This window comes from Accipiter gentilis, chromosome 23 (assembly GCF_929443795.1).
Source record: "Accipiter gentilis chromosome 23, bAccGen1.1, whole genome shotgun sequence".
Taxonomy (NCBI): domain Eukaryota; kingdom Metazoa; phylum Chordata; class Aves; order Accipitriformes; family Accipitridae; genus Astur; species Astur gentilis.
In genome coordinates this window covers 4565066-4587700 of record NC_064902.1, presented here as the reverse complement: position 1 = coordinate 4587700, position 22635 = coordinate 4565066, and the positions used below count along the sequence as shown (strand labels likewise).

The 22635-nt window shown below is 59.1% G+C and overlaps 4 protein-coding genes across 6 annotated transcripts in view; 1 reads left to right on the top strand and 3 right to left on the bottom strand.

Moving 5' to 3' along the window:
- LOC126049964 (uncharacterized) overlaps positions 1-22635 on the bottom strand; it is a 66887-nt gene that overhangs the window by 39674 nt on the left and 4578 nt on the right. The gene's annotated exons all lie outside the window — the stretch shown is intronic.
- On the bottom strand, positions 2354-5840 carry LOC126049974 (outer dense fiber protein 3-like). The gene is made up of 6 exons (XM_049827153.1): positions 5609-5840; positions 4616-4816; positions 4294-4395; positions 3815-3936; positions 3246-3386; positions 2354-2440 (listed from the first exon to the last, which is right to left on the bottom strand). The coding sequence occupies exons 1-6, from the start codon at positions 5838-5840 to the stop codon at positions 2354-2356; spliced, it is 885 nt and encodes a 294-aa protein (XP_049683110.1).
- On the top strand, positions 11265-14736 carry LOC126049903 (PHD finger protein 7-like). The gene is made up of 10 exons (XM_049827030.1): positions 11265-11307; positions 11509-11729; positions 11819-11920; positions 12200-12324; positions 12555-12717; positions 12824-12930; positions 13151-13264; positions 13416-13534; positions 13718-13787; positions 14244-14736. The coding sequence occupies exons 1-10, from the start codon at positions 11265-11267 to the stop codon at positions 14734-14736; spliced, it is 1557 nt and encodes a 518-aa protein (XP_049682987.1).
- Positions 20351-22635, bottom strand: part of LOC126049965 (coiled-coil domain-containing protein 81-like) — a 76839-nt gene continuing 74554 nt past the window's right edge. For all 3 annotated transcript variants that reach the window (XM_049827145.1, XM_049827144.1, XM_049827143.1), the window contains exons 4-8: positions 22142-22398; positions 21668-21753; positions 21164-21252; positions 20955-21078; positions 20351-20555 (exon numbers count right to left, since the gene is read on the bottom strand). In XM_049827145.1, the coding sequence (XP_049683102.1) occupies positions 20354-20555; positions 20955-21078; positions 21164-21252; positions 21668-21753; positions 22142-22398 (758 nt within the window). In that variant the 3' untranslated portion in view covers positions 20351-20353. The remainder of the gene's footprint in view (positions 20556-20954; positions 21079-21163; positions 21253-21667; positions 21754-22141; positions 22399-22635) is intronic.

Sequence of the window (22635 nt, the reverse complement as noted above, 5' to 3'; positions counted from 1 at the left end):
ATCCACCACACCCCCATGGTCCTAGCATGGTCACAGCCCTGTAATCCCACGCAGATTCTGGCCCTGCGAGTGGTTCTCCACGTTGCGTGCGGGAGTGTGCGGGCACCAGCACCAGCTGTGCTGGTTTCCCTGGGAAGGGGGCGAGAGCCTCCTCCACCGTGCTACCTCTGTGTTGGGATGCGCGGGAGAGGGGCTGCACGTGTTTGTGCTGTGGGGTATGTGTGGACTTTACTCCCTCCTGCCCCTACGAGCCGTTCTGGGATCACGCACGGGGGGTGTGTAACCCCTTTAGACCATCACCAGGCACAGACTAGTCAGTCCAGCCGGGAACAGCCCCAGAGCCCTTTATTTTGTATTTTTAGGTGGATCTGAGAAGCTGAGAAGCCTCCCAGCCCCTTTTTGCTACAGCCACTGCTACAGCCGTGATGCCCATTGACCGCCCCTGTCCACTGCCACGCAGGCGCTGGAGCGGCAGTTTGCGGAGCAGTGGAGGGGGGTTGCGGCACTGCCAGTTTGAGTAAGGCTGGTGGCTGGTGCAGGGCTCCTACGGGCAGGATGTGGCCTGGGGCCATGGTGCTTGCCCCTGCATCAGCACCTTCATCTCACTCAGAGCTGGGGACACAGCACTGACCTTCCGGCACCAGGATTTTGTATCAGCCCTTTGGAAGCCCTGCCAAAGCATGTCCCAAATTCCCTGCTGGCAGGAGGCTCTCCTATAGACCCCTGCGGACCGAGCCTTCTCCAGACTTCTTCACCCCTAGGCTGGATGCTCTTCCCGACACCGGAGGACCGGGCCACTCTTCTATGCAGAGGCAGAGCTCCCTGGCACACTTCTACACACAACCATTGGCGCCTCATGCCCTGCCTGTCTCAGCAAAGAAGCACCTCTAAGATGGGAAGACACGCTTCAGGCCTGTTTGCTGCTGTCACTCTCACTCCTCTCGGTATCTACAGACTCCCAAGGGGTGCTTGGGCTCCTCTTTAATTAGGACATAAGCAGAGTCTTTGCCTATGTCTCAGGACGATGGGTGACGCCATCCAGGCCCCAAAATCACCTGCTGCGAGTCCTATACTGCACGGTGGCAACTGGTGGAACTGTCAGTCCCTGCTGTACCACTCAGGGCTGGGCTCACACCGCCAGATCCCACAGCTCCAGCTTTCCCCCTGGCTCCCACTTCCCAGATTGCCTTCATTGCTGCCGTGCAGTCTGATGGAGCGAGCGAATATTGCGCGTGCTTTTGAAACCCCCCAGCAGGCAGGATGCCTTGGCATGGGCTGTGTCAAACAGCCATGCTCCTGGGATGCAGCCATCACCTTGGGCTGCAGGTTCCTCTCTTACTGCTCTCCCTGATGATCCACAGCCCAGCTACGAACCTCTCCGCTCGTGTGCTGGTGATAGTTGACTAGTACCTTCACGGCCTGCGTCGCTCTTCCCGGGCCACTTGCTCTCCCCGGATGCCTGCTGCAGCTCTGCCATCCTGCGCAGGCTTCTGTCCTACTTGCCAAGAGGGGACGGAGCCATCGTCGTCTGCTGCCGCATCCTGCGACTCTCCTGCTTGGCTTCTCTCATGGAAGCAGAGCGCTGACTCCTGGCGCCGACGTCCTGTCATCACATGTCATCCTCAGATCCTGCCGGCAGCTGTGCCATGGATCAGCAGGTTCCTGGCCACCGTGGCCAACACCTCCTTGCAGTCAGGCATGGTCTTCTGTGCTCCTGCTGACCTCCACCCCTTCTTCTGCGATTTTTGTCTCCTCCATCCATTTACTCTATCTCCATTGATGATAGAGTTGTCTCCTCACTCTGGCCATTGGCAAGTGGGGCAGCACAGGAGTCTTTCCTGGGCCCTGAGCAAGAACGTGCACTTTTATAAGGTGACCCAGAGGACGCAACTGTCATCATGTCTGTTGGACTCCTTCTCCTCAACTGTTGTCGTTCTGGGGACTCGCCTGTGCTATTCAGCCCACGGCAAGAGGTCACGCCGAGCGGCTGTGTTTCTGGCTGCACCCTGGAGACAAGCCACCCGCGTGCACTGAAATTGGGGTGCCCAGGTGGGCTGTGTCCTCGGGGGCAAGCCTGTGCCTGCGGGACGCTCGGCCGTCGGGTGAGAGTGCGTGGGGAAGGGCCGGACTGCTTTCACGGGGCAGCGTTTAGCTGCGGTCAGGTGAAACGGTGCTGTCAGAGCTCTCTGCCTTGCTTGCGCTGTTGATCTCGCTGCTCTCCCCTCGACCTCATCTTGCAATGTTTGGCTGAGGCATAGACACAAAATGGGGACGGCCCATCGTCCTCACCCTCGCGCACCCCCTCTCTCCACAGCTGAAGGTGAACAGACCAGACCTTTGGGGGTATGTTGTTTTATTGCAGAGATAGTAGAGGAGTTGTGTAGAGGGAATGGCGGAGTCCAAAAGTGGGAGCAGGGGCCTGGGGCTTGATCAGCGTCACCTGGAAGGGGAAAAGCGAGAAGAAAAAAAGGTGGCCGTGGTGCCTTGTTCGCAAGAAGACTTTTGTCTTCAGCAAAGGCCGTCTGGCATAACAAGTTGATGGCTGTGCATTTGCCGTTTGCCGTGCATTGCTGTGTGCGTGCCCGGGCACTTTCAGCTAACTCCCCCTGTGCCAGTGGCACGCTTGATGGAAACCTCCTGTGTGATCAGGACGTTTCTAAGGGTCTGCTGCTGTTACTGATTGGCATTTCTCCCTTTTTGGAGAGGCATATAAAGGCAAGAGAAAAAAAAAAAGAGTTTAGGGGCACGTAAAATCCATCCCTCGAGCGTTTTCAGAGGGCCGCTCAAAGCAAAGAGCCTGTGTTTGACACAAAATGGAGCAACATGCCCACTCCGTCTGGCAGGGCAAGCTCATGGCTGGAGCATGGCTGCTCCAAGTCCAGAGCCTTTCTAGCTCCAGCCAGACTTTGCTAGACGCCGCTGCCCTCCCAGCTGATCCCCCCTGCGTGAGAAAGGTCTGCCCTTGGCTCCGCTTGTGCCTTCTGCAGCAGGGTGTCCTCCTGAAGAGCTAGTAATGTGTGAGCATGTGTCAGCACTGAGCGCCTGAGCTAGTGCAGAGGCAAAGATGTGTTCTTTGGCCTCACTCTGCTCGGCTTTGGGCCAAGGCAAGGGAGCAGGCCTGCTGTCCTGCGGTTTGTCACTCCAGTAAGGTGGTCTGGAGTTCTGAGAAGCCCCGTTGGAAGGGGCAGATGCTTAAGGGCTGGTTGTTGCAAAGCAGGGGAGGAGATTTGGGCAGGCTGCCTTACCTTTCCCGGGCAGTAGTCTGCCGGTCCTGGCTTCACTGTTTTGTCGCCTCCAATTCCGCTTTTGCTTCCCATCGTGTACACGGGAGCCCTTTTTTTGTAGGTGTCCACTTCCACCTTGGGGAATGCAGCAGGACCTGGCGTCTGTAAGAGAGGCAGGGAGGTTGTTGGGTACAAAAGGCAGCAAACAAGAACAACAAAAGTTGATTCTTGCTGGGTGCCCACGCAGGCTGCGCTAGTTGATCTGGCTGGCCAGAGAAGTGGTGTGAGAGGCACGGAGCGATTGGAACAAGGGCCCCTCCTGTTCCCCTGCAGAGAGGCAGATTTTGCAGGGGAGAGGGAGATTCCCATTACTGCCGATGAGTTTTGCCCCACCAAAACTGTTAGGGCTGGAAAGCGAGGGACTGCGGGTGTTGGCGTTGCTGTTGGCAGTAGGAGAGCCACGGGACCCACGGCTTCTTGGGTGCTGCTGCTGGTGCAGGGAAGTGGGCATGAAGAGAGGCTGCAGCAGGAGTCAGAGCCCTCCGGCCCTGAGGAGAGCAGCTGCGAGACAGCAGAGAAGTGTAGCTCACCTTGGCGAGGTCTTCAGCAAAGCTGTTGTGCTTACTCTTCCCTTTTATGGAGTAGCAGGGGCTGGCGTGGGTGTAGGCTGTGTTGGGTCCCACCAGCCTGGGCAGGGTGTAGGTGCCAGGACCTGGAAGGGGAACGGGAAGAGAGCGTGTGTGAGTCCGGCAGGGAGAGGAGCAGCGCCTGAGTGGGAGAGAAGCAGCCTGCCAAGCCTGCTGCAAGGAGCTTGAAGGATGTCTCGCCCCTCTCCCAACACCTCTGTCTTTTGTCGCACGTGGCGTGTGTCGGCAGCTCCAAGCCCGAGTTGCCGGTTCTTTTGTGGGATGGGAGGAGATGGTGCTCCGGGACATCAAGCAAGCTCGTCAAGAGACCCTTGCGCCCTGCTGTGTAGGCTTTTCGCTAGGCCTGTCAAAAAAGCTGCCCGGCAGGTTTTCTCTGGAGGACAGCGGGCTGCAAGCGTGTGTATTTCCCCGAGTTCCCTTACCTGGAGTTTCACTGGTTTTGAAGGCCTTGTGCCGAAAGGCCATGGACGGCGCCGGCGCGCATTTGTAGAGGTGTTGGTTGGCCTTGTCGGTGGAGTAGTCACCTAGGGAGAAGCAGAGAAAAGCAGGGAAGCTGGGCTCTCTTCCTCAAGCCAAAGAGGAAAGGTCAGGAGGAGGTGCTCAGCCACGTTTGCCTTCTGCCTGGAAACCTCTGAAGCTCCTTCGGGACGCGAGCTGATGGTTTTGTGCCCCAGTAGCACAGGGCAAAAAGGCAGGTGTGCTGCTTGTGTCGCCTGGAAGAAGTGCTGGAGAAATGGTACTCACTTGGTCCAGGGGTGACCTCGGTCATTATCTTGGGAAGTCTGCCCATGTGCTGTGCCGGAGCCACGTACTTCCCGTTCCTGGTGATGGAGGGCTGGACGTAGTACCGAGGGCCCGGGGAGCAACTGTCTGTGCCGGGAGGTTTGGCCCTTTGGAAAGTGTACGCAGGGGCTTTGGTTTTGGTGGGATTGTGAACCAGGTAACCTAGGAAGAAAAGCCTGTGAAAGGACACCTGCCTGCAACTCCATAGTTAAAGCTAGTTTCTAAGTGGAGTAGCTGAAGTTGCCGGCCACAAGAATTTCCCTTCCTGTGTGGTTTTTGTCCTCCAAGAATGATACCGGCAGGCCAATACAATGGTACAATGACTTCCGGCAAGAACAGTGTAGGCACTGTGCAATTAATCAGAATACCACCAAAATGCAATTATTATGAAGTATTAAATCCCCAAACAGTTGCCACGCTAACTTAAAGCAGATGTAAAGATTGCCTCTATCACGTTTTGCTTTCCCGCAGCCCCAGTGGGAAAGAAATCGAAACCTTCCTGCTACTATGGAGGAGGAGAGGAAGAAAGTGAAGGAGAAGAAGGTGGTGAAGGAGAAGGTGGTGTTGAAGGAGAAGAAGAGAAGATGAAAACGGGGGAGAAGAATAGGAAGAGAAGATGAAGTAGAATAGGAGAAGACGAAGAAGGAGGAGAAGAGAAGAGAAGGAGAAGAAAAAGAAGAGAAGAAGAAAAGGATGAGGTGGGAGCAGGAAGTTCAGAGCAAAGACAGAGAAGAAGCTTCCTCCTGTGCTGCTACGGCCACCTCTGTGCTCAGCAGAGTCCGGCAGCTCTTTTCCCGGCCTTTCCCTGGAGCCGCCTGAGCCTTCCTCTGGCCCACCTGTGTGCTTGCTGCAGCTGAGAGCATGGAGGCTTGGAGCAACGGGGAACGGAGCCGTGGCTGCTTGTCCCCCAGAGGCAGCGGATGTGGTGCACCCCGCTTGCGACGGTGGTTTTACCTGTTGTCCCGGGGATCGAGTACTTGGGTCCCGGGCTGGTGAACTGGGCCATGATGGGGCCGCGTGGGCGATGAGGTCTCCAGGTGCCCACCCAGGCTCCGTCCACGTCGGAGGCAGCTACTGAGCCTATGGCAAGAGCAGGAGAGTTGCCGAGGGGCTTCCCTGGCGGAGGCCCGGCGTGAAACCTCCCCGGGAGGAGCAGCAACGCTTCACCTTTCTCCATCTTGGCCATCGGACTGGGTGCGGATGAGCTTGTTGGCCGCTGCACCTCTCGGTCGCAGAGCACGGCGAGAGTGAGGGCAGGCAGCGATCGCGCAGGAGAGGTTGTGGTCTCGGCTGCCAGGTGGCCTTGGGGAGAGGCCTTGGCTCGTCACGGAGACGCCCAGTGACGTCATAGAGCTCCGGGCGCCTGTCGTATGGGCTGTTGCATCATACGGCTGATGGGGAGCTGGGGACGTCCAGCTGGCAGGGCCAGACCTTGATGAGGTCTGCACGGCAGAAACATGCAACGAGGGAAAAACTGATGTGATTTCTGTGTTTAATCTGGCAGCCTTGTGTTCTTATACTGTTGGGCTGACCTAATAATAGGAATGTAGCTTTGAACACCTGGAACTTCTTTTTCGTGTCCTATTTTCCAGGCGTCCCTTAATCTACGGTTTTCCTCCTAGGGAGGGTGAGTCGGGCCCGGTGTTAGCCAGCCGAATTTGCTGCTGGCGGCTCTCAGTTAGCGAGGTTTAGGAATACCTCTGTGGTGCCGCTTTGGGGAGTTTCTCCCTGGAAATCGAGGCAAGAGAGCCCTTTCCCAAGGTGCAGAAGAAACCGCGTAGACTTGTGTGTACCTTCGCAAGTAAAGCGAGATGCCAGCCAGAGATCGGGAGTGTGTTCACATTTCTCCCCGATAAGTCAAATGCCCTATTTTTCATGGGTTTCTCACAGGAATAAGAATCGTGAGCGGGCACAGAAGGGTTTCTGTACTGGGCCTGGCTGGGATACAGGTAATTTTTTTGTCATTGCACCCTGCACGGTGCTGTTTTCGGCGTTGACCACACACCGATGTTTAGCTGCTGCTGAGCAGTGCTTATGCAGAACCAAGGTCTTCTCTGTTTCTCACTCTGCTGCCCCAGGGAGCTGGCTGGGAGGGGACACAGCAGAGACAGCTGCCCCGAGCTGACCGAAGGGGCACCACGGTCCATACCACGTAGTGTCATGCTCAGCAAGAAAACCGGGACTGGGGGAGTCTTTCCAAGGCAGCCACTGCACCAAGATGGCTGGGCATCTGCCTGCTGGTGAAAGGTGGTCTGTGGTTGCTGTCACATCCGTTGGTTTCCTTTTTTATTTCTTCCTAAAGCAGGACGCTACCTTATTTACTTGTAACACCGTTCCTACGTTCCGTGGGATGGGGCTAGAGGTAGGTTACGCAAGCCATCAAGCCACTGTCTGGAAGCACCAGAGCCTTTTGGGTACTGTTTGTCACCATGGTTTGCGTGAGGAGGAAACTAAAACACAGAATAGACGGCGAGAAATTTAACCTGCCATGGTGATAGCTACAGTGAACAAGCACGATTTTGTGCTTTACAAAGCATCATTTTTAAAATTCAACCCTGAGTTTTTTCAAGTGTAAAGCCTTATTTTTATAATGCAAGCCTCAATGTTAGGGCAAAAAGCATAAATTTAAAAGACCAAAGCCTACTTCTGGGGGTGCAAACAGTCATTTTAAGGTCCAGACCCACATATATGGAGTACAAAAACTAATTTATTAGTTCCAAGCTCCATGTTTAAGGTTCAGAGACTCATTTTAAGGGCCCAGAGCATCATTTTTAAGCCCCAAAGTCTGATCTGGAAGGACCACAGCCTCATCTGTAGAGTCTAAATCCAAATTTATACAGTCCAAAGCCTTATTTTTACTTTCCAAACTCTCAGTTTTGCCTTCCAAAGCCTCATTTTAGTTTCCAAAACCTTCACTTTCAGGGTGCAGAGGCTCAGTGTTAGTTTGCATAGTCTCATTTTCAGGGTCCAAAGCCTCTTTTTTAGGATCCAGACAGGCATTTTTAGGGTGCAAGCTGCATCTGGAGTGTCCAAACCCTCATTTGGAGCATCCAAAGCCCACTTTTAGGGCTCAAAGCCTCAGGCTTAGGTCCCAAAAGCTCAGGCTTAGGGTCCAAAGCTTTGATTCAAGGATTGAGAGACTTCAATTGTAGGGTGCCAACCCTCATTTTAAGGTACAAACTCCTCACTTAGGGCTCAAAGCCTCATTTCCTTAATGTCCGAGGCATATAATGAGCATCCAAAGACCCAGTTGTAGGGTCCAAAGCCCCATTTTAGGGCCAAAATCCTTGGGTTTAGGCTTTAGAAACGGCCCTTTGGAAATGCTGACTCATATGGGCCCTAGCAATATGAAAGAGGGGGTCTCAGGATCCCTGGGCCCCCACGACCTGCGGCTGTCTGAACCTCTGCCAGCTCTGGCTGGGAGACAGGAATCGCCAGGGAGAAGGGGGTACTGGGGGGAGGTACTGGTCCGGCCAACTTGGGAGGGTCCGTACCAGTCCCTGTGCCCTTGTGCTCTCTCTAGTTAGTGCACAACAGGAAGAGGGTGGAAGAAGACCTCTGGCAGAGGCTGCCGTACCTGCGGGACACTCAAGCCACCTTGCCAGAGGTGGCCATCAGGTTCATCGGTGGGCCACAGTCCCCAGGGTTCCTCTTCTGCCAGCCTGGCCCCAGTCCCCACCACCGCATTGGCAGCAAGGTCTTGCCGCATGGCACCCGAGGAACCTGAGCAGGCAGAAGCTGCGGGATATCTGTGACGGCGAGGAGGGGCTGGTGGGGCAGGGGACGGGGCCTGGGCAGGGTGCCATGGTCTGGAGGGGACTCCTGGGGGTCTCTGCAGGCAGTGGGGGGTCATGTCTGCTCTGCTTCCTTCTCTTGCAGCCCTTCTGCCCTTGGCGAAAGACCCTGAACTCTCGGTCAGGACTCTGGCAGCGGAGGCCATCTTCATCCTGATAAGAGAGATGCCAAGATCAGGATGGAGCCTGCAGTCACTGTGCTGCTGGCCCCTGGTGAGCCCTGAAGAAGTGAAATCCTCCTCTGAAAAACAGCTGTATTTTACGAAATTATTTTTTTTAATAAAGCTGGAACAACAAGCCCAGTCCCATGCTGTCCTTCCCATGGAGAACACCCAGAGTGTGCTGAGCAGACAGTGTCATTCCTGGCTTGTGCTGCTGCCTGCAGGACAGCAGACCGGGACCCAGGGTGTCCTTGCGGCAAAGCCCCAGCTGCTCCGCTAGACCACAGAACCCGGAGAGGAGGAGGAGGAGGAGGAGGAGAGAAGCTTTAGCCCAGCCTGCCTCTCCTGAGACATCTCAGGGCACCCGTACTCTGCCAGGTCGGCAAATTGTCGTTTGTCCTGGCATCAAACCCCTCTCTTTTACAGGGGAGGTGTGCTGGTTTGGGCTGGGATAGAGTTAATTTTCTTCACGGTAGCTGGCATGGGGCTATGTTTTGAGTGGGAACAAGGGGTTATACCAGATGTCCCGAGGGGGGACAGCCCAAAACTACATAAACCAAGTGGGGCAGGAGCAAAACTGCCTCCAGTCACCTCGACTGGTAATCTGGCAAAGCTGTGGCTGATAGAAAGCTGACAAACCCTGGAGGCAGGAGAAAATGTGGGTCACAAGTGGTGTTCCCCAGGGCTCAGTATTGCGGCCGGCTCTGTTTAATATCTTTATCAACCATCTGCATGAGGGGATGCAGTGCACCCTCAGCAAGTTTGACGACGACACCAAGTTGGGAGGGAGGGTTGGTCTGCCTGAGGGTAGGAAGGCTCTACAGAGAGATCTGGACAGGCTGGATAGATGGGCTGAGGCCAATTGTATGAGGTTCAACGAGGCCAAGTGCCAGGTCCTTCACTTCGGTCACAACAACCCCATGCAGTGCTACAGGCTTGGGGAAGAGTGGCTGGGAAGCTGCCTGGTGGAAAAGGACCTGGGGCTGCTGGTTGACAGCCGGCTGAATATGAGCCAGCAACGTGCCCAGGTGGCCAAGAAGGCCAACAGCATTCTGGCCCGTATCAGAAATAGTGTGGCCAGCATGAGAACGGAGGTGATTGTTGCCCTGTACTCGGCATTGGTGAGGACGCACCTCGAGTCCTGTGTTCAGTTTTGGGCCCCTCACTACAGGAAAGACGTGGAGATGCTGGAGCATGTCCAGAGAAGGGCAACCAAGCTGGTGAGGGGCCTGGAGCACAAGTTTTACGAGGAGCGGCTGAGGGAGCTGGGGGTGTTTAGTCTGGAGAAAAGGAGGCTGAGGAGAGACCTTATTGCTCTCTCCAACTACCTGAAAGGAGATTGTAGTGCGGTGGCTGCTGGTCTCTTCCATCAAGTAACTTGTGATAGGACAAGAGGAAATGTGTCCACCGGACAAGCCCACCAGGACTGGACCCCTCAGCTGACCGGACACCTCAGCTGACTGAACCAGACCCAGGACCGGTGAAATCTTTCTCTCTTCCTTTTTCTCCCTCTGTCTTCTTCTCTCTTTCCTTTTACTTTGCCACAATCCCTACACCTCATCCATTTCAAGATATAAACTGTTGACCAAGTCTGAGACCAAGAGTAGATCCAGCCGCCCCTAGACCCTTCTCTGAGGAGGAGTCTGGAAAGCAAGGGGGTCTGCTCTGAACCTCCTGACTCAACGGGAGGGATCTCCTTATTCCCTCAGTTGATGTATATGGTTACACGGTTTACAGAAGTAGTCTGATGCCAGTTCCTGTTGTGAGAAACCCTGCCACCTACTACCACGCCTCCCCAGTTCAGCTGGCTTCGGTCATGAACAAAATCTCTAACCGATCGTTTGGTGTCGTTTCACCTTAATTTAGCCCGAGGGAATTTCAAATTAAACACGACTCCCTGGTCTGTCCAGTCTGGGTCGTGACAGGCCCTCACTGCTCGCCCCCCAAAATCACGCGCCTACCTAACCTAAATCTCCCTTGCCGCAACTTGAGGCCATTGCCTCTCGTCCTAACTCCAGCCACCTGACAGAAGAGACCACCACCCACCTCACTACAACCCCCCTTCAGGTAGTTGTAGAGAGCGACAAGGTCTCCCCTCAGCCTCCCCTTCTCTAGCCTAAACAGCCCCAGCTCCCTCAGCCGCCCCGGTGACGTGGCTGCCGAGGGCTCGGGCCCCCGCCTCGGCACTTCGCAGCCACCCCGGTGACGTGGCTGCCGAGGGCTCGGGCCCCCGCCTCGGCTCTTCGCAGCCACCCCGGTGAGGCGGTGGCCGCCTCAGAGCGGGCGGCAGGTGGCCGAGGGCGTCCCTGCCCGTCGTTGGGGCGCGCGCAGGCCAGCGGTGCTGATGTCACAGTGGCCACTGTGACCCGCGGGGGCAAGCCCACAAAAAGGAGCGCTGGGCGCAGGCCGCCCGTCAGTGCGACCTGGTGAGGTGAGGAGAGGGCAGGGGAGGGACGGGGCTGGTGCGGGGCTGCCGAGGGAGGAGGGGGGCCCCAGGCCTCGGGGCGCTGGGCCTGTGCTGCAAGCTCAGCCGCCTCTGGCTTCTCCCTCGCCCGCGCCCCGCTTCTCCCTCAGAGTCAGCAGAGGAGCATTTGGAGGAGACGCCCGGCGCTGCTGGGACAGGGACTCTCCAAACGCTCACCGTTGACGTGCGCCATGTCCGCAAGCAAGCAGCAGGCCCCCGACTCGATGGAGCAGGGTGAGAGCAAAGTAGCCCTCCCGCGGCGTAGCAGAGGGCTTGTCGGGGCGGTCGGCGTGGGGCCGAGAGCGGTGGCAGGGGGAGGCAGGAGCTCCCCGACCACCCCGGGGCAGGGCCCCTCCTGCCCTCAGCCCAGGGCCAGGCTGGGCAGTGGGCACCTGCTGGGACCCCCGTGCCTGCAATGCCCCCTTCCTCTCCAAGGCCTCCAGCCCTGCCCAGCAGCCAGCTCGGCAGGGGCAGAGCAGGCCCTCGGGGGCAATCCCTCAGGGACGCTTCCCCCGGCCCCGCAGAGGTGCTCATTCCCAGTGGCGTTTGCTCTCTCCCCTCCAGCATGCCTGCTGTGTCGCCGGGCAGAGGCTGACCCGGGTCTCTGCGGGGACAAAGTGGAGAAGCGAGGGCTCTGTGCCCACGTGTTTTGCCTGGTGAGTTACGCCGGGGCTCCCTCCAGCTTGCCGACAGGCAGTCCCTGCCACGCTCTCCTCAGCACCTCCTCCTCTTTTCTCTGCTGCAGTTTTTTGCCAGCGGGCTTTTTCAGCGAGGGGCCAGGGAAGCAGGACTTGTGGGATTTCTCCCCAAGGATATTCAATCTACAGTCGCGCGGGCAGCGCAGAAGGTGAGCACCTGACAAGACCGGGGAGATCTGTGCCGGGAGAGGTTTGCGGGAGCCTAGCCTAGACCCGAGAAAGAAATCCCAGCCCTTCCAGCCGGCTCTGGGGCAGGAGTCTTGCTCCCAGCAGCTCCACAGAGGCTCCAGCACAGGAGCCTCCTCCGACAGGCGCATCTGCGGGGTGTGACCCAGCAGCGGCCACATCCTGCGCCCTGCCTGGAGGCGTGGGGCTGGCCGTGGCGGCCCTGGGGCTGCCGCTGATGGGGGCTGCTCTGCTCTTTCCAGCACTGCTTCGTCTGTGGCGAGAGCGGGGCCACCATCTCCTGCCGGGAAACAGGCTGCAACCGCAGCTTCCATCTCCCCTGTGCCGTGGAAGGTGGATGCGTCACCCAATTCTTTAGGTTCTACAGGTAAGGGCAGCTGGCCCCCACAGGAGAGGCTGCTTCCTTTCAATCCTCTTCTGCCAGCATCAGCCAAACAGGGAAGGAACCCGCAGTGACATTTCAGAACAGCCAGTCTCAGGCATAGCCACAGCCAGACAAAGTCTGGGGCTCCTTCACACCCCGTCTCCCCTCCTTGCCGCCACCGGGGAAGGAGCCAGCCCTTCTCACCTCGCCCATCCCTTTCCTCTTACCACCAGGGCCTTCTGCTGGGAGCACCGCCCAGAGCAGGCAGTGGAGGCGGTTCCGGAGGAGAACACCACCTGCCTCATCTGCCTGGACCTTGTGGAGGAGAGAAAGTCCTACGGCACCATGGTGTGCCCAGCGTGCAAACACGCCTGGTTCCACAGGGGCTGCATCCAGGTAGGAGCCGTTCCCTCGTCCCCAGGATTTGCTCGCCCCCGGGGCACGGCAGGCGCTCGGCAGCACCAGGGCCTCACTCGTGCCCCTTACGTTTCTCCTCCTGCAGGGACAGGCTCTGTGCGCCGGCAGGTTTTGCTTCCAGTGCCCACTCTGTAGAGATAAGGAGCACTTTCTCTCGGAAATGCTCACCATGGGGATCCGAATCCCCTTGAGGTTGGTGTCCTTCTGGCCGGCTCACAAGACAGGAGGCTGCAAGCACTGTGCCGTGCCAGGGGCTGCCCCAGCAGCCCTTCCTGGCCCTCCGCTGTCCCGCGAGTCTGGGCTTCAGCTTCACGGAGGAGCTGGAAACAGGGCCGGGGGGGCAAGCAGGGACGCCCTGCATCTCTCTTATGCCGGGGCAGCAGGGGCTCATCCATTTTCCTTTCTCCATCAGACTGCCATCATGGGAGATCAGGCATGAATACGCAGAACTAGGCGAGAGGCACCGCCGCTGCGATGCCAGGGAGTGCCTTTGTCCCGGAGGCAGGGAGCAGGCAGAGCAAGAGGGGTAAGTTGCCACAGCTGCACCCTGGGGCTCTGTACGAGAACCCTGTCTCACCAAGGACCGAGGCACAAGGACCGAGACCGAGAGCTCGGCCGGACAGTCCCGTGCTGCGGTCACTTTGTCCTCACAGCCATGAACCCGTTTGCCTCCCCAGGCCCTGGCAACTGCTCCTGTGCTGCTCCTGCGCTGCCGAGGGCACCCACAGACGCTGCTCCGACTTGACGAGCAGCACGGCCAGCTGGGAGTGCGACGCGTGTGCTGGCCTGGGCACCGGTAAGAGGCAAAGCACCCGGCGGCCCCTGGGCTGGGGCCAGGGGCCAGGCAAGGCCTGGCAGCGGGAGCCCAGGGTGGGTCTGGCAGAGCCTCTCTGCTCTAGGAGGGCTGGGGGCACCGCTCTGGCCTATCCTGCCCCGGGCCTGGGGGCCGTGCCCTTGACCTTCATGCTTCCCCTTACAGCCTCCAGTGCCAGCTCGGAGCTCGCCGGCCCCAACACTGCCAGCCAGGCAGGCTCGGGGCAATCGCTCAGGTCTCCGGCACCGGAGACCAGCAGCCCCAGCACCGCCAGCCAGCTGCCATCAGGGTCCTCCTGCGGCTCCCCACCATCGGAGACCAGCAGCCCCAGCTCTGCCAGCCAGGCGGCATCGCGGTCCTCCTGCGGCTCCCCGTCACTTCAGGGCAGCAGCTGCTCCAGCCCCCCTGGGCCCGACCGTGTGCGAAACAGCTCCCGCTTGCAACGCCAGGCCCAACATCCCTACAGCTGGCCTGGAAGATGCCATGACAGGAGCCGTGTGCCAGCACCAAGTGCTGAGAGCAGCACCCCCAGCCAGGCAGCGCTGGGGCTGTCCCACAGCTCCCCGGCATCCGAGACCAGCAGCCCCAGCACCACCAGCCAGCTGCCAGCGGGATCCTCCTGCAGCTCCCCACTGCCAGAAACCAGCAGCCCCAGCACTGGGAGGCAGGTGGCATTCGGGCCACCCCTCAGCTCCCTGGCACTGCAGACCAGAAGCCCCGGCAATGCGGCATCAGGGCCGTCCCAAGGCCCCCCAGTGCCTGAGGGCAGCAGCCGCTCCAGCCCCCCTGGGCCCGACCGCATGCGAAAGAGCTCCCGCTTGCGACGCCGGGCCCAACACCCTTACAGCCGGCCCAGAAGATGCCGTGACAGGATCCGTGCGCCAGCACCAAATGCTGAGACCAGCACCCGCAGCCAGGCGGCGCCGGGGCCGTCCCACAGCTCCCCGGCACCCGAGACCAGCGGCCCCAGCACTGCCAGCCAGCTGCCAGCGGGGTCCTCCTCTGGCTCCCCAGCGCTCGAGAGCAGCGGAAGCTCCAGCCCTCCTGGGCCCGTGCGGATGCGAGACCGCTCCCACTTGCAACGCCGGGCCCAACATCCCTACAGCCGGCCTGGACGCCGCCACGGGACCAGCCGTGCGCCATCCTCGAGTGCTGGTCCTGATCCCCCTCCACCCGTACAATAAAGTTGGACGTTAATCTCTGTGCCGGGACATTCCACGCTCATTTGTCGGCTTCCCCTCCTCCACCTCTCCCTTTCTTGGGGGGCAGCCTTAGGGGCTGGGCCCAGAGCGTTGTCTTCTCCCTGGCGGCTGGCAGCACTTTCCCCAAACCTCCCTCCTCGTGGGCTGGCCTTGGCCGGCTGCCCCGCGCCATGGCCGTGGGCTTTGGGCCTTGCTGGCCCTGCAGCCAGCTCGGTTGCCTGAGGGGAAGTTCACGCCCACCCCCGGGACAGGGGGTCTCCGCCCCCGCACCCGGAAGGGTGGCCCGGCATGGCCTGTGTCCGGCAATGTGTGCTGTGCTCCCCCCAGCCAGCATGGCCCTCACTGCTCGCCCCCCAAAATCACGCACCTCGGCCCCAGCGACTTTTGACACGCTTCAATTGTCTCCTTCTCGATAAGGCTGTAACCCATTTCCCACCCTCGTTGCCCAGGTTAGTGAGAATTGGAGCAAAGTGGCAAAGCTCCTTTCCTCGGAATGTTGATTTCAGTGTCATGTCTGTCTTTGTGACATGAAGAATTCTGCAGCTTGTGTTCTACAGTAGCCAAAGGCCATTCCCCGTTCCCCAGCTCCAGGTCCTGTTCTCCAACGTGATTGCTGCTGGACCAACTGTAGGCTTCCTTCTTGCAGAAAAAGCCAAGAAATCCTTTCTAAGAGAGACTGCAAACACCTGGTCAGGAACATGCTCCTGAGAGCTCAGGAGAGCCAGAGCAGTACCTGTTACTGAGGGCTTGAGTCCCGTCATACGGCCTTTAGAGCAAAAAACTCACACGTGCTCTACGGCAAGGTAACAGGGGGCCTGGGAAATGTCAGTCATCCAAAAGGATTTCCCTCCCGTTGGAGACCAGCAAGTACCTTTCTAGTGCAGGAAGGAGAAGAAATTTGGTTGCAGAGTGACGGCTGAACAGCTCCGCGGAATTTGGCGCAGAGCTGGAAGGCTGAATCAAAGCATAACGGTGACCAAAGCGCAAAGAGAATCCCCTGGCCTGGCTGTACAGATGTGAACTACCCTCTGCTCTTCAGGCAAACTACAGGTGGTCTTACGGTGTGTGCATTGAGCGCCTTCCTGACAGGCCTTGATGCAGCATGCGAGTTGCTTCATTACAGTAGGGAGCAGCTGTCCTCTCTGAGGAAGGCAGGGGAACCTGGGAGACCCGATGGGCTTTCCTGCCAACAAAGAGGCCAAAAGGAGGGACAGAGGGGCCAAAAGAGAACTCGGTGGCAGCGCTTTGTCCTTCTGCTCTTGCCTGCTGTGACTGGGAAGATGTGAGCTCCAGGCGCCTGTCCTATGGGCTGTTGCATCATACGGCTGATGGGGAGCTGGGGACGTCCAGCTGGCAGGGCCAGACCTTGATGAGGTCTGCACGGCAGAAACATGCAACGAGGGAAAAAACTGATGTAATTTCTGTGTTTAATCTGGCAGCCTTGTGTTCTTATACTGTTGGGCTGACCTAATAATAGGAATGTAGCTTTGAACACCTGGAACTTCTTTTTCGTGTCCTATTTTCCAGGTGTCTCTCAATCTATGGTTTTCCTCCTAGGGAGGGTGAGTCGGGCCCGGTGTTAGTCAGCAGAATTTGCTGCTGGCGGCTCTCAGTTAGCGAGGTTTAGGAATACCTCTGTGGTGATGCAGATTGTGGGAGTTTCTCCCTGCATCCGTCCCCTCTCCAGCACTGAGGCAGGCATTGGGAAAGCTCGGTGCTTGCCCCTGCATCAGCACCTTCATCTCACTCAGAGGTGGGGATACAGCACTGACCTTCCAGCACCAGGAATTGTCAGGTAGGCAGAATGATCCCCCCGTCCATCCAGCGCTGCAAAAAAGAACGCCTGCTTTCTAACACTCCAAAATTGAGCCTTAGAGAGTTTCTGAAGCGCCGACTTAACGGTAACAGTCTCAGTTAATCCCAGGAGCCACAGGCCCTGTACCTGCTGCCATCGCCTCCTCTCCATCAACTGTTTTCCAGCCTCTTCCACCTCACCCCAGCTCAGATGCTCAGGGCTGACGGGGGGCTGGCGACCCTCGGGGCAGCCGCAGGAACCGCTCCGACCTTGGTTGTGGGGTTGTCCCTGGGGCTGGGCGCTCGGGCCCAGGGCTGGCGACCACGGAAGGGCCCGTGGGCCGTGAGGAATCCAGGTCCCCCCCAGCCCCGTCCACGCTGGGAGATACCTGCCCCTGCCCCTGGTGCTGGTCCTGGCCTTATCCTTATCCCTATCCCTATCCCTATCCCTATCCCTATCCCTATCCCTATCCCTATCCCTATCCCTATCCCCCTCCTCGCCCCGGCTGCCCCCACCCCACCTCTCCTCCATTTCTCCTCAGGCTGCTCAGCCTCCCGCCCCCTCTATCTGTGACTGACAGCCAGCCTCCGGCTCCGCTGATTGGCTCAGCCGTGGCCAATGGCGCAGCTGTTGCTAGGCCGGCAGGGGCAGATGAGGCCTCTCCTCACAGAGCTGCCCCCTGCCGCTGGCGAGGGTGGACGGATGGATCCACGGAGGGATGTCCGTGACTTTTTCTCGGAATGCTGTCCCGGAGCCCAGCCAGAACTAGGGCCGTGCCTTCCCCACCCCGCTCTTCCCCCGCCTTGTTAGGTCTCCTTGTTGCCACCAGCTGGTTCCCAAGGCTGGGCCCGGTCCGCTCTCCTGCAAGCCAGGGCTGTGGCCTTGGCTTTTCGCCCTGCTCCCTCCCCTCAGCATCCTCAGCTCCACCACCTCAGGGTCACTGCAGCCAAGGCTGCTGCCGACTTTCAAATCCCCAACCAGTTCCTCCTTGTTCACCAGCACCAGGTCCAGCTCAGCACCTCTCCTTCTGGGTTCCTCCATCTCCTTGCTTCCTCCATCACCCGTGCCAGGAACTGCACTCTAGAAGCCTCCTAGATTGCCTGAGCCCTGCTGGACTGTCCTTCCAGCAGGTACCAGGGTGGTTCAGGTCCCCCATGAGGACCAGGGCCTGTGAACGTGAGGCTTCCTTCTTTACTGGTTTGAAGAAGACCTTGGCTACCTCTTCCTCCTGAACAGGAGGTCCCTAGCAGTTCCCTGCTAACACAGCAGCCATCTTGGTCTGTCTGCTGACCCTGAACCACAGGCTGGCTCCTGTCCCACCCCAAGCAGGAGGCAAGTACATCTCCTCGCCTTCCCGGCCGGTCCTTCCCGACGAGCCCGTGTCCCTCCACCGCAGCCCTCCCACGGTGCCATCTATCCACCACACTTCGTGGTCCCAGCGTGGTCACAGCCCTGTAATCCCACGCAGATTCTGGCCCTGCGAGTGGTTCTCCACGCTGCGTGCGGGAGTGTGCGGGCACTTCAGGGAAGCACGAGCTGTGCTGGTTTCCCTGGGAAGGGGGCGAGAGCCTCCTCCACCGTGCTACCTCTGTGTTGGGATGCGCGGGAGAGGGGCTGCACGTGTTTGCGCTGTGGGGTATGCGTGGACTTTACTCCCTCCTGCCCCTACGAGCCGTTCTGGGATCACGCACGGGGGGTGTGTAACCCCTTTAGACCATCACCAGGCACAGACTAGTCAGTCCAGCTGGGAACAGCCCCAGAGCCCTTTATTTTGTATTTTTAGGTGGATCTGAGAAGCTGAGAAGCCTCCCAGCCCCTTTTTGCTAATAGCCACTGCTACAGCCGCCGCCTCCGGCACCTTCTCCTCCACTGCGGTACCAGCATCGCGTGCTAGGGAGGAAGAAAGAAAGCCTGTGACCGTACGGACAGGGAGAAGGCAGAGAAATCCTGCAGGCGTCACTCAGGCCACCGGTGATGGGATCTGCTTGCGACGAAGCCTCCAGTTGTCTATGAAGAGGGGAGGCCCCTGATGCCCGAGGCCCTGAGAAGGTCCCAGGTGCAGCTGATGAGCCTGGGGCTGAGTCAAGTGGGGCAGAGACCTTGGGGGTCCCGTACAGGGGTGCCCCTCGGGGCAAGGTGTCTTGGGGCAGGACTCTGCGAGGGGAGGACGTGCTCTCTGGTTTGGAACGGGGAAAGGCAGCCATCGGAAGGATCCCTCTGTCTTCAGCCAGGACTTTCACGTCCCACATGGAAAGCCAATTCTAGGTGCCCAGGCAGCCCCCTTGGCTGCCAGGGAGGTCCAGCCCAAAGCCAGCCTCCAGAACCTGCTTCTGTCTCACCAGGGGTGTCAGAGAAATGCCCTCTTTCCCCCAGGGCTGCCCTCGGTGGAGGGACGGGCCTCGCAGCCGAGGAAGCACCATCCCTCTTTGGAGATAGTTACCAGGGGAACTGCCTCTGCTGCTCCAGCTTCCGCTGCTTGTTCTCAGTGACATTCCTGAAGATGGTCCTCCGTTCCTGATGCGGCTCCAGCCTTCTGAGGACCTGGGCCGCTCGTGGGGAAAGGTGGCTGCAACAACAGGGAAACGTCATCCCTCAGCCTCTGCCGGAGACCCCGTCTGCCTCTGCCCTCGCACAGCCCCTGCACCCACCCGGTGCCGCGTGTACTCAGCCTTTCACCCTGCGGTGAGCTTTGGGTCTTAGCTGCGGGGGTAACCCAGGTCATCCCCGCGTTAGGAGACATCGGAAGGTGTCCTACGCAACCCCAGGACGCAGGGACGGGGGACACGGACATCCCTGCGGGGTCACGGCCGCTCGAGTGCCCCCAGGCTGCGGCCGGAGCCGGCGCACACTTACTCAGGCTGGAGTCTCTGCAGCTGGGCGGCTGCTGCCATCTCCTCTGCTGGGAGAGGGCTTTCAGCCTTCCTCCACCTCCCGCCGACCTCCTTTCTCCTGGGCTGGGCTGGAGGGTGGGGAGCCCGAATGCCTTCAGTGCTGAGCACCTGCCGAGGAGGAGACGCTCTCAGCAAACCAGACGGCAAACAGAGGTGCCGTTTCCCAGAGGACCTCTCGAAAGGAGCCTGCAGCGGGACCTGGGAGCCGGGAGGCTCAGCACCAGCGTGCCCGTCATCACGGCTGACAGCTGCTTTTGCCCCTCGGGTCCTGCTGCCAATCTCTCCCTCACGGAGATGAGCGGGCAAACCCCTGCCCTGCGGCTGCGTGTCAGTCCCGCTCCCACCCCCCTGGAGACCTGCCGCCCCGACGGAGAGGGCTGCTGCTGCTCTCAGCGGTGTCAATCGCTGCCCTGTACCTGGGGCGGTTGTTGGTCCTCCCCTGCAGACCAGGCCTCCCATGCCGCCCATTCTGCCTTTGCTTGCTGTCGCCGCTCTTCCCACCGGGTCTTCACTCGCTCCCACTCTGCAGACAGCTTGCAGACCTCCTGGAGGGGACAGAAGCGCAGCAGCAGTCAGGATTAGTCTCAGCTCCCGGCGGGGCTTCCCTCGGGTCTGGCCCGTGTTGGTGCCCCTTGCCTCAGCCGGTTGGTCAGCAGCGCTTTGGCCCTAACAGATCGGGGGCCGTGGAGTCACGCCAGGCTCCTCAACTCATGGCAAACACAGCGGAGTGACCAAAGACCTCCACTGTCAACGACCTAGAAAGGACTTGTACATTTTCCATAGCCCCTGGCCAGAAGAAAAAGTGTTTCATGACAACCCGGGGGCAACAGCAGGCGGGAAGGGTGTGCAGCACCTTCCCTTTCCTGAAGAAGATCTGAAGGAGGTGACGATGAACGCACACCAAGGGACCCTTTCAGGACGGCTCTCTGCACAAAGAGGCTTTTGCCGAGTCTCGAACAGCACGGTAGTTACAGCAAGGCAGAGCACGTACCTGCAGCGCTCTCCTGCAGCCTTCAGAAGACGGGAGCGCAGCGGTGGGCCTGGCTGGAGGAGCTGGCTTCTGCCTGCTTGCCTCCTTCGTCCTGGGGGAGCTGCCTGGACATGGTGGGAGCAGACTGCAAAGAGACACCAGGAGTCGGCGTGAGCGTGGGGCAGGTGGGTGCCCCACGCTCTCCATCTGGTATCAAAGCTCCCCAGGCTGGCAGAAGAAGCGGTGGAGGTGGGACCGTGTCCCATGGCAAGGGGGGGCCTTTCCTGAGCCCCATCGGATGGATGGGAGAGGACCACCTCAGGTCTGCTGTAGGAGCAAGCAGAGTAATGTGGCGTGCGCTCAACCTCCGCTGCCTTCCCCACTATGGGGCCTGTGATGGGGCAAACAAGCTCATGAAAACCGTGGGGCACGTGCCAGGCACCTTCCCGAGTCCCTACAGACGGAGTCTCCAAAGGGGACATCTCTCCTACGTGGGCGCAAGGGTCCCCTTCATCCCTTCCACCCCTTCCCACAAGGGTCTCACCTGGCAGAAGGCTTCTTCTCCGTGTCTTGCTGCCTGGTGCCCGGCCCCTGGTTTGGCAGCGCGGGGAGGGAATACTTCACCCGCCTCTCCAGCAGCTTGTCAGGCGCCTGGCTTCCCTCTGTACCTGGGAAAGGAGGAAGCTCTTCAGAGCAGCCCCGTGGGGAGTGCGTTTGAACCGGGCTCTGGACAGCAAGGACCCCTTCCCGTACCTCTTCTGACCCTGTGCTTTTCTGCAACCTTCTTGTGCCAGGCGGAGAAAGCCTTGGACGCCGATCTGCTGATCACCAGGAACTGAAACCTGGAACGCGAATGATGACACAGGCTTGAAGAATGGTGACCTCCTACCTTCTGCAGCTTGCCAGCACTAATCCTCCCGACTGTCGTGCGAGGCGTCGCATCCCTTTTCCTTTGTGGCCCTGCACAGGTTTTATCGGCAATCTCCCCCAACCCAACGCTGCCTCACCATGTGCAGTTGGCTCTCGCTGATGGCAATGACAACAGGCTGGGCGTGAGAAACACGATCACGATGCCGGGTCACTCCAGGAGAATACATGCATAGTGCCAGCTCAGCATTAGTTAACCAGAAACCAGTCGCTTCACGATTGATCCCTGACTCGATGCCGAATGTCAAGCCCTGACAACGCGTGCTCCTGAGCAGGAGCTGGGAAGCCGCCCGCTCGGCCGGTCAAGGGCTGCAGAGGAAAAGCACTCACCTCGGGAACGCGTGGGCAGGAGCAGCCTGCATCTCCTGAGCGGCGGTCGCTCCACCGGAGACAGCTGCCCCAGGCATCCACAGCCTCTGCAAAGTGACACAGACCCATCAGAAGGTTTCCAAGGCAGTTTCCTCTTGGCTCCCTAAGGAAGCAGACCTGTCTCCCGCTCCAAAAGCAAGCCGCTTCTCCAAACCTCTCCGCCAAATCCTCCTCCATCAGCGTTAGCCCTTGCTCTGCTCTGGAGAAGCTGCACAGCCAACACTGAGACCGCGCAATAACACCGCTGGGCTTTTTGTAGGGCAAGGACCCAGAAGAAACTTTCTTTGCTAATGGAGAAGTCAGCGGGGGCAAGCACGGGGAAAGGTGTTTGACTGTCCTGCCACGTCCAGGCTGGCCAACGGCGACCGGGTTGCTCACCCTTCCTTAGGCTTCCCAAAGACACGGAAGCAGCCCTCAAAACCTCGAGCAACTTACAGTGTGAAGCAGCGCAATCCGGCTGGCCTTCCTCTCCAGCCCTGTGACGCAGTCAGAATAGAACCGCATGCACAGGAGGTCGTCGTTGCAGGACAGAACACCAATGTCCTTGAAGGCGAAGGAGAGGCGCTGCCCGTTCTTCAGCTGGGAAGAGTACAAGAGGATGGTCTCTTGCACGCAGTCCTTCACCACGTGCTGTGGGAAGGAGGTGGCTCGCGACAGCCGCTTGTAGTTCAGCGGCTTGATCTTGACGTTGCCTGCGAGGAAGAGGAACGTGGTCACTGTCACAGCAGGCCAAATTTCCACGTAAGATTCATAACAAAATGCCAGAGGGAAGGGTGCTCACAGAAACAGCCCTTGGGGAGCGGTTAGTTTTGGGGGAGCTCAAGCCACCCCCTGACCTTTAGAGGCAGTTCTCTACTTCTCCCAGCCCTTCCCAAAGAGCCGAGAGCACACGTTCCCCCCCCAGACATGGAGGGGGAAAGCGGAGGGTG